This window comes from Suricata suricatta, chromosome 10 (assembly GCF_006229205.1).
Source record: "Suricata suricatta isolate VVHF042 chromosome 10, meerkat_22Aug2017_6uvM2_HiC, whole genome shotgun sequence".
In the NCBI taxonomy this organism is placed as follows: domain Eukaryota; kingdom Metazoa; phylum Chordata; class Mammalia; order Carnivora; family Herpestidae; genus Suricata; species Suricata suricatta.
In genome coordinates, this window is record NC_043709.1 from 29,199,767 (window position 1) to 29,210,804 (window position 11,038).

Consider the following 11,038-nt stretch of genomic DNA (forward strand, 5'->3'; position numbering starts at 1 on the left):
TGAAGTTTAAGTGGCTTGTCCAAATACTCCAAGGACAAACCACCCTGTAAAGCTAGACAGAATGTTAAATTTACATACTGGACAGATAAGACTCTCTCTTTTAAAAATTACTCCGGTTCCACACCTACCTACATGAAATGGTGTGTATAAATTGACTGGCATTATGCATAGGACAGCTAATGTCAGTTATGTCCCTCCTCCTCTGTATCTGTGGATTTCATATCATCCTGGCTCTTGAGGAGCTTATTAGCACTTACCCTTTCATCTCCTGCCATGTTTCTTTAGTTGTGATCTGTAAACTCTTGTGGAAGGCCTACCGTATGCCAGGGCTGTGTGCTAGAACCTCCAGACTTTGTAGTCTAGCATAGGAAACAAATAAGTAGTTGGGAAATGCTACATGGCAATGAAACATGGACGATTACAACAGTGTCCTTAACCCAACCTGGAAAGTCAGGAAAAGTTATCTAAAAAAAATTACTCCCAAGCTGAACCTTAATAGAAATTTGCCAGTTGAGGAAAGCAGACCTCAGGGACAGGTGCTAAAGGTAATGAAATGTACGGTGTTGATGACACCGGAATCCTGTAAGGATGCACAATAAGACTTCATCCGAAGGATCTCCACCCCTCAGAATTTTGTATTTGGAAACTTTCAAACTGACAGATAACTAGAAAGATTAATACATGAATACCCTTTACTTGAATTTACTGATTCTTAATATTTTGTGATATCTGCTTTATCTGTCTGTATATTAGTATTTTTTGTGAACCATTTGAGAGCAAGTGGCAGATATCCTGACATTTCATCTCGTAATACTTTAGCATGTACCTCCTAAAAATAAGTCTGCTGTATAGTCATACTGTATTATCACATCCAAGAAATTTAGCATTGATGTCATGGTATCATGTACAATCCCTGTTCGGATTTCTGCAGTTGTCTCTATAATGTCCTATATTATAGCGTTTTTTATCAATTTACTCCTTTTTTTTTATGACCTTGACCTTTTTTAAGAAACCAGGCCAATTGTCTTATCCTACATTCTGAATTTGTCTAATTGTTTCCTCATGATTAACTTCATATTAAACTTCCTAGACAAATATATCTTGTGGGTGGTATATATTCATTTTTATTTGGCAAAATTTTGAATAGCTGACTCTTCATTTGAAGGTGTCATATGATCATAGATATGCTATCTTTACCATATTTATGAAGAGCTGTGTTCCAGACTTTACGTTAAATGCCAAGATCCACTGAGAGCCCCTCCTGAATCAGAATCTGCATTTTAACAAGACCTGCAGGTGCTTTCCATGCATATTAAAGTTTGAAAAGCCCTGATGTGACATTGATACTTGTGAGCTAACACTGTTCTAAGTTTGTTCATGTATTAACTAACTAATCTCCCATAACAACTCTGTAAGGTAGGTGCCATTATTACTTCCCGTTTTATAGTTGAGAAAATAAGTTTGTCTAGGGTTCCTCAGCTAGGAGGTGATCCCGCTGGAATTCACACCCAGACCGTTCACCTCTGTATTCTTCACTTTACTGTGCTGTCCTCTTTCTCTGTATAAAGAGCTGAATGAACAAGAGGTAAAGCAGCTTCCAGCAGCCAGGGCGTGATAAATGAGGGAAAACAATTTAGAGGAGAGATGAGCTTTAATCAGACTGAGCATATGTAGTTACACATGACAGAATTCCCTTTTCAAGGCTGAGTAATTCTCCCTGTATGTTTATGCCACGTTTTCTTTATCTGTTCATCTTTCAGCGGACATTTAGGTTGCTTCCGTGTCTTACCTGTTATAAATAATGCTGCAATATAAGAATGCAGGTATCACTTCAAGATCCTGATTTTAATCTTCTAGATAAATTCCTGGAAGTGGGAGTCTAAAATAGTCAAACTCACCGACTTGGAGAGTAGAATGATGGTCAGGGGTAAGGGAGAAATATGGAACTGTTGATCAAGGGGTACAAGTTTTCATTTGTGTAAGACCAATAAGTTTTGGAGATGTAAGGTATAGCATGCTGACCTTAGGTAACAATCCTGCACTTCAGTACCCGAAATGTGCTAAGAGGGTAGAATCTTAACCACACACACACTGTGTGTGATAATGTGTAGGGCTGGACTATGTTAATTAGCTTGACATAATTATTTCACAGTGTATATATGTATATCAGATCATCAATTTATACATCTTAGACATATACAATTTTAAAAAGTAGGCATAAGTCTGTTACTTTTTTTAATGTTTATTTATATTTGAGAGAGCGAGAGAGCAGGGGAGGGGCTAAGAGAGAGGGAGACATGGAATCTGAAGCAGGCTTCAGGCTCTGAGCTGGTAGCACAGAGCCCGACATGGGCCTTGAGATCATGACCTGAGCTAAAGTTGGGCACTTAAGCCGGCTGAGCCACCCAGCCACCTCTGTTCCCTTTTTTTAAAATACTTCTAATGTCCATTTGAAGAAATTTATTAATTCTTTCACTATCATTGTCATATGAATGATTTTGATGAATGTTGATGTTAGTGATTTCTCTTAACATTTGAGTAAGTGATGTCTTCATTATTAAACGGGATTTATTAGAATGAATGCAAAAGTAAACACTGTTTGGATTGATGTTTAGTAGATGCTCAACTGTTTGGATTTTGTCCCTTTTTTTGTTTTGAAAGTCTGTGTGACATGGGTTCATGAGACCTAATGTCAGTGTGTGCAGCAGTGTTTTAAGTTAATTACCCATGAACCTCTTCTCATGTATACAGAAGACTTCTAAGAAGAGGAGGGAATTGTTGGGCTGTTTGTTTAGGGGCAAAACGACCAAAAAGTCTTGTGTCTTTTTGCAAAGTTGTTTATAGAAAAATGCCAGAGGGTTTTGTTTTTGTTTTAAATCTGTTCTTTCCAGTGAACTATAGTTTATAAAGTGATTTATGTTTTTATCTATTATAGAGAAAAACACTAATATTTTATAGACAAATGGCATATACTCAAATATTTATAGCTGTTTAGTGGCGTTTTATAGATATTTATTTGGGTTTTGTCTTTATTTTTCTTTTTTAATTGGTGGAATAGTGGGGTAGATGTGAATTCATTGTGGCATTCAGCTTATATTTGCTTGGCTTTTTCATAGTCGGTGACCCCCTAATTCCTAGCATGATAAATAGTAACCCTCTGTGCTTGACTTTGTTTAACTTATTTGAATTGTTTTCAAAAATTACATTTTTTTATTTTAAAAATCAGCTCAAGCTTGTGTTTGATTACGTTTTTGTTTTGTTTGTTTGTTTTTGTTTTCTTAGAGGAAAAAATAGTCCTATTAAATGGCTATTAAATTTTTAGCCAGTGACCATGAGATTTTCTCAGTGTTACATTGGATTCTATAACTCTTAATTCTTAGCGTATGTGATTTTGTTGTTCTGTAGTGTCCTACTAAAATATTCATTTTTTTACAGTGTATTGCAAGTCCCACCGCATCACATGCAAATATGATTCACTCATACCTACTGTTTGTGGATTCAGACTCATAAATGAACCATTCTTAAATTAAGCAAATAGCATACTGACATTGTTCTGTATTTTTTGATATTTACAGATTCGAGTGGTGAATGCATTTCGTAGTTCATTATATGAAGGGTTAGAAAAACCGGAATCGAGAAGTTCGATACACAACTTTATGACACATCCTGAGTTTAGGATAGAAGATTCAGAGCCTCATATCCCCCTTATTGATGACACTGATGCTGAAGATGATGCTCCTACAAAACGTAACTCCAGTCCTCCACCCTCTCCCAACAAAAATAACAATGCTGTTGACAGCGGGATTCACCTTACAATAGAAATGAACAAGTCTGCTACCTCTTCATCCCCAGGAAGCCCACTACATAGTTTGGAAACATCACTCTGATTGTAAGCTGAATGTTAACACACTAGCTGCATTGTAAAGAAACAAATTGAAACTGGGTCTTTTCACATATTGTGATGGACAAGATCGTATTCTTGTCTTTGAACTTCAACAGAAGACACACTTGTACGAATGTAGATTTATTTTTTTAAAAAAAAAAAAGCAAAGCTTTCTGCCAGACTGAGGGTGCTTTTTGGGGGGTGGGAGAAACGAACTGACAGATAAACAGAAAACTCAGCGTGTGCTGACCTGTGGATCGTCGGCAGTACCTGAGAATGGTCCTGAGCAGTGTATTAGCCGAGCGTTCGTTTATCTCAGTCCTCGATGGGAGAGGGGGAGGGTACAGTGAGCAAAACCCTGGATCATTGAATTGATACTTTCGTTTCTGCTGTTGGCTGTTAATAATTTGGATTATTTATGTTTATAAATGATACAGATCTGTTTACAAGGTTTGTAGATACTTTTTTTTGTTCCTGTTCATAGATGGGAAGCTTCCTTATAACTGATGCAGAGAAAAATTAGTCCTTCAAATACTGCTGTATTTTCAGGAAAACAAAAAGGGGTGTTTCTATTGAAACTGTACTAAATTTTTGCCTACAATTTACCTTGTTAAATATTGTAGATAAATTGCTAATACTAATAGCCAAATAGATAACACTAATGCTTTGTTTAAAAAAAAACCAAAAAAAACAAAACAAAACAAAACAAAAAAACATGAGCAGTGGTGTTTAATGAAGTTATGGCATCTGTCCTAATTAGTTTCTTAAATACATTTACTACTTAATGGTTTTGAAACAACTGTTTAATTTTTAAAATTTTTGAAAACTTGCTAATAACCTTTGTTCAGAATTTAGTAGATTGTTTAATGTGGGACATCAACTACGTAATGAAAGATGCTTGAAATGCTTTTGTTATTTCAGGCAAATCAAATTAAATCAAACTATCAAACTACAAGAAAACCTTAGTCCTTTTTGTTTCTGTCTAAATATGTTAGTTCAAAGATGTCTTGGTGAACTGTGAGTGAACTGTATTGATTTTTCTAATAAATCCTTAGGAACCTTCATAGAGCATGAGGGCTGTTGGCATTTTGAAAAAGGTTAACAGGTAGAAGCATACATGTTTTTCCTTTTGTTTTTGAAACTTGTTTGTAAACATAAATATGCCCTTTTATTAAATAAATACACAACAATGTTTGTTTTTTTTTTTTTAAAGAAATTTCAGCTTCTTTACTTAATTCTGCAGATCTGGTGCATCAGTCTGTTCTCTTTAGCCACAATTGGAATGAATTTCAAGATGGTAACAGCCCCATGAAATACTGCTTTAATTCCCCAGTGGTAATCTAATAGAACCACCATTTGACATATTCTTCATAGAATTTAGTTTGTCTAAAAGAGTCTCACAGTCTAAGAAAATAAGAATTATCACCATTATCTTTGATACATTTATTTTAATTTGTAAGTGGCCAAATAACAAATTATAGGTAAAATGTGAGATTATATGAAAAGGTGGAAAAGGTCCAAAAACATACATATTCATATGACAACCGAATGCTGGAATGCCCATCTCTAAGCCAATTGGATTCTTTAAGTCTTTGTTTCTTTTCCTCTGTCTACCTTCTCCCCTTTTTTGCCTCTGTCTTTTACCTTTTAGGAACTGGCGTGTTAGGGCCCAGATTTCACCAGGTATACAATCCTCAGGCTGACATAAAGTTTACGAGGACTACGACATCTGAGCATGCTGACCTAGCAAAGAAACGTTTAGTGTGATGGTGCTTGATATTTTTGGTGGGTGGAGGAAAATCTTTTTCTCTCCATCAGTCCTTTGCAGTAATCCTCTGCAAGTCTTAGAAACACTTTGGCTCTGTCAGCATTTGTAACTGTACATTTATTCATCAGGTATTTATAGTGAATCATACTGTAAAAAGAGGTAGCATGATATGCTGGAAAGCATACGAGGCTAGGAGTCACAACCTGGTTTCTAGTCTTGGTTTTGCCATTAACGTGCTGCATGACCTTGGGAAAATCATTTACCCTAAGTGAGGGTGGTGGACTAGACTATCTCAAAGAACCCTTTCAACTCTAAAAATTGACCCTAGCAACTGGAGAGCCTATAAGGCATAGGGAATAGAAAAAAGGGATATGTTTTCAGTTTTCTTTTTTTATTTTGGTTATGCTTAAATATGAATGTAATTACCAAAAGATTTAGACGTGCATGTGCTTTGGAGGATTTGTATTGAGCTCTTACAGTATTCATTTTTCAACTCAAGGCAATGGCTTTTTACACCAACTCTAATCCATAAACGGGTCTTACGACATCCATGAAGTAGTGGCAAGACATGCTTAGTGTGTATTTCTCTCTTTGAGACACTGTAATTTCTACCAGAAATTTCCAGAGCATTATGTAAGTAGAAAAAAATGCAAGCAAGCTGTTCAAGATCTTGGATCCCATTATATAGTATGTATAGCTGAAATCAGCATCTGTAATTCAATCACTTTTTCTCTTTTATCCTCTAACCAAAAAATTGTTTAATTTTGCATCCCAAATGTTTTTAATCTTTGTATATTTTTTAAAACTCCTTTTCTCCTCATCATTGCCTTTTTTGTGGTTGTAAATAGACTTACTTGCACTTTGAAGATGAGTTACTCCTTGTCATCTTACAAATATGTGATATGGTAATTTTCATAACAGATGTCAGTTTTGAACCAAGAAATGATGATTTGTTTATAAGAAAAAAAACTGGCTTCATTTCTGTGAAATTGCTCTTTGAAAATTTCTTTTTACACGTGTAAGCCAACTGAGATACCGTGATGGTGTTGATTTCTTTCGATGATGCTTACCATCTATTTTAGCCACTGAGCCTTTTATTATTTGTCTATTTGTAAAGTTTATTTGTCTTAACTCATTTAATAAATATACTGTTTATCTGTTTCTGAATGGGGACTGAACTTTTTGAATACTGAAATTGATCAGAACATCATATTTTGGAATTACTTTTTTCTACTTGAAATTTTTTAAATCTGGTTGATGAAAATTCTGTAATGTACTTGAAATGTGGTTGTATTACAGCAGAATCAGTATTCTAATTCACATGACCTTGCCCCTAGACCAGAAGTGGCTGTATTGTCCTTACTCTTCTACCCACGGTCTTCAATCCTTGCAGCAACATTAGATCATTTCTACAATGTATGAACGTGTAATGTTTTGGTTTTAGAAAAGATTAGTTTTTCACAGTAACTATTAGAGCTCCTTTTTTTATTAAATGATCCAAACTTGTCAATAGCAATTATCTGAACTCTGGTAACAAAATTAATTAAATTGCCCTTAGTTGGTTTTTATAATAAATTATTAACATAAATTAGCAACTTTGTTGAAATACTGAACTTTAAGTGATTATTTTTCCATTAGTAAAGATTATTAGTAAATTATTGAGTATATGTAAGTACCCCATTTATGACCTGAGATGTTTTCCGTTTTGTCAAGCTAGATTTTATATATGTATTATGTATTAGGATTAAGTTTTGAATTAAGTTCCCTTTGTAAAATTAAATAAGGGGAGTTTCTGTAAGTCTTTGCTCTTGACGTTTTTGCTTCCCCATGTCTTTGAGAACTGTCCTGTTGCAGCTGCGGTGTTCTTCTGTCCTCGGCCACCCTCGGGCCACCCTTCAGACTCGGTGCCCAAATTCTGTTTCAGCCTTTATGTTTTTAAATTACGATGTTGCACTCATTTGTAGGGAAAAAAAGAGATACTTTTACCAGCATAATTAATACCATCTAACTAAAAAATAATCTTTGAAAGATTCTTGAAAAATAATCTTTTTTTTAGAATAGGCACTATAATGATACATTTCGTGCAGGAAGTTTTGACTGTATTCCTGTACTTCTCTCATGACTAGATCTCAAAAAGGGAATTGTCTTTATCCTTATAATGTAATTTCCTTTTCAACACTCATAATTTTGTCCCTGAAACTCTCAATTGAGAGTTTACTTTTATGCTTTTCAGTTTAACTATTCTTTAACATTTTCCTTCTTTTAGAAAAACACTTCAGCCTACAGAAATTCTACTAAATGTAGGCATGTCTAATCTGTGTTCTCTGAATTCAACTACTGAATAATAGTTCAACTAGTATTGAACTCCATAATACTAACACTTCCAAAGTAGGCAATTAAAATAAGAAATGTGCCCAAGTGCTTATACAGCATCTGTCTTTGGCACAGCTTGCTTCTCCAGTACCATATCCTAGGGAAACTAGTTCCAGAAACCGTAACAACCCAATTCCGGATGTGGGTTCCATGCAGGAAGACCCTGAGATTCTCTTAATTTAAGTCAGGATTAAAAGGACCACATCATTTCCAAATTACTTTTCAGACATTAAATGTACTTAATGCAGCACTGATACTTTTTTAGGTATTAAAAGGAATACCATCGCACATAAATTAATATTTTCAGAGTACTTGATACATGCTAAGTACTTTGTGTAGATTGTGTCAATAGCCCTGTGTATGACTGCTTCATTTTACATACGGGGAAACAGGCTGAAGGAGTTTGAGGTCACGTGGCACACTGGGGATTCACACTCAACACAGACCTTCTGTTCTTAAGAGCCCAGGCTGGTAGGTCTGTTCTGCAGTACTAGCACATTGCTAACCTGAGTCAGGGCCCAGTGCCTAAAATTTTAGACTTAACTTTAACATCCTCCGGTGTTGTACTTCTCTGATATCAAATGCTTCGGAGATCATCTTAATCTTCAAGAACGTCCTGGAGGATCACTCAGGAGACTTGAGGCAAAGGGTCCCCCAACTAAGATGTGTAACCCGTGCCTTCCTTACTCAAACCTCCTGTAACTGAAGAGTCAAAATTAAACTCAGTAGAATGGCATTTTTACTAGCGCAAGTTCTGTAAATAACCTATTAATTTAACAACAGGTCACTGCTTTATTTCCCAAATAACTTGGAATGAAAGTAAATTTATCACATGGATGATATACTCTGCATTTTTCTTGAAATTTGTGAAACAGGGCCTACCTCCTTTTGCATTTTTTGAAAAACTATTTTGTGCTTTTTAAATGTGCAATTTTCAAAATAATTGCAGCCATTTCACTACTGTTTTAATACCATTTTACGTTAATGTTGTTAATGGTTTATGAAGAGCCAGCTGACCTCCCTTACAGCCTAAAAACCAGATGCTTACTGATTTATATAGTCTTTAAGGTAACATTTATCTTAAGATAAAATATATTAAGCCAATTTTTTTCTGTAAGGCTCCTTTTGAGATCATAAATATGTAGTCTAAGTCATACCTTCATGAATAGCTTGAGAATACATGTAAAAAAGGAAGGATGGGGGACCCTAGGGAGACCAGTGGTATCTGAGGTTAGCAATTCAAAGTAGGGTGTTTCTCATGTGTCTAGTATTCTGATTCATAACCCTGCTCTTTTTTTTAGCTTCAGACTCTGAGGAGAGTATGTGTGCTGTTTGTAAAATTGTTACTCTCTTACTTTCTCACTGCTGTAGACCTGGGCTTGGTGGTAGGTCTCAAAGTGTGAGATGTGAAGGGGGAGAAGGGAAACTGTAACAAGTGAAGCCACACCAAGTTTCCTGAGCCTGGGACTCCTACAAACACGATTGTCTATCTTTACATCCCCCAAAAATGATCTAAATGCCAACTGCTTTCATACTCTTTATCTTCCATCTCCTGCTTGCCATTCATTCATTCACTCAACAAATACTTGGTATCTGGCCTGGGAAATTCTAGACTCAGGAGAACCAAGCAAGGTCCTTCTTCCCAGAGAGTTTATTTTATAGTAAGAGACCTTTGTCACCTGGTAGGGGACAGAGATGGTCAGAGATGTTGTCTTAGATAAGGTGACACTTCAGCAGAGACCTGAAGGAAGTGAAGGAGCCCGTTGGTTGGTTGTCTGGAAGAGTCTCCCAGAGAGAGATTCCAGTAAATAATGCTTGGCAAGTTTGAGCGAACATGAGGAAGCCATTGTAGCCTGAGTAGTGAGTCAGTTGGGAGAGTGGTAGGAGACCAGCTTTGAGACACAATGGGAGACTTTGCCTAACCTTCTAGTTAGTTCTAAGCCTTGGCAAGGACTCTGGCGTTTATCCTGAGAGTTGGGAAGCCAGTGGAGGATTTTGAGCATAGCAGCAACATAATCTGACCTCTGAAAGGATCATTGGCTGCCCTGGAGAGACAGAGATCGGAAGTTAGGAAACCAGTTATGAAGCTAACCTTTTCAGATTCATTTCATTCCAATTTAGCTTTTTCTGCCTTTTTGTAGCCCCCATCTAAAGAGCCTGTAGACCCTTTTCTAACTTCATGCTTGTCTTACTTTTTGAGACGACAGACTAGCATCATTTTTACAGTCAACCTGGAGAAGGTGCATATTTTTCTCATTTTCTTTAGGCTATCTGCAGTTTCCCGCATGGATCACAGTAGCCTCTGTTTTTGCTCTGTTATTCTGCAGCATGGTCACAAATAGAAGATGGCCATTTCTCGGCTTTTGGTCTCTAGGATTATATTTGGCACTCTAAATTTTCCTTGCTTTAAAAGCTTTTTACACCTACTAACTTACCCTGTATACTAGTAGGGATGATTGCTATTTTGATTTTCTCTAGCATCTTCCACTCTTCTTTAGCCTACTGATTTCTTCTTTAGCCTTCACTGATTCCATCGTGCCTGAGGCACATCAGTGGGCTACCTCACTCCTGCTCTCTCATTGACTTAGATGGCTTTGCCTCCTTGACCTTTCACTATCTTGGTACCTAAATCTGAACTTTGTATCTGTCCTCAGCTTCAGAGTGTGCTCACAAACTGGCTGGTGACCAAAAAAAATTCACACTCACTTCCTGGTTTTCCTCACTGAATGTTCAACCTTTAGTTGGTATCTCATTCTTTTCATAGGGTCATTCCTCCTTCATTGCATTTATTCCAAACCTTTGCATTTTTCTCAGAACCAGGATTTAGGGGATGGTCTGTCTGACTCTAGAACATGCCTTTTCCATTCTGCCTCTCATGGTCAATCATTCTTGTGGTGTGTTTGTTTGTTTTTCATATATTTTAAGTCTCTCTTTTGCTTTTGTTACTGGTTTGGGGTCCCAACAAACAAGAGTTTATACTAAACTGTTGTTTTAGTAAGTCCTTTCTTTGACTA

At 36.3% G+C, this 11,038-nt stretch overlaps 1 protein-coding gene across 4 annotated transcripts in view; it reads left to right on the forward strand.

Moving 5' to 3' along the window:
* The window catches only part of ATP2B1 (ATPase plasma membrane Ca2+ transporting 1), a 128,188-nt gene extending 121,370 nt beyond the window's left edge, over positions 1-6,818 (forward strand). For all 4 annotated transcript variants that reach the window (XM_029954925.1, XM_029954919.1, XM_029954921.1 and 1 more), the window contains one exon: positions 3,576-6,818. In XM_029954925.1, the coding sequence (XP_029810785.1) occupies positions 3,576-3,887 (312 nt within the window). In that variant the 3' untranslated portion in view covers positions 3,888-6,818. The remainder of the gene's footprint in view (positions 1-3,575) is intronic.
* Positions 6,819-11,038: the final 4,220 nt, after the last annotated feature.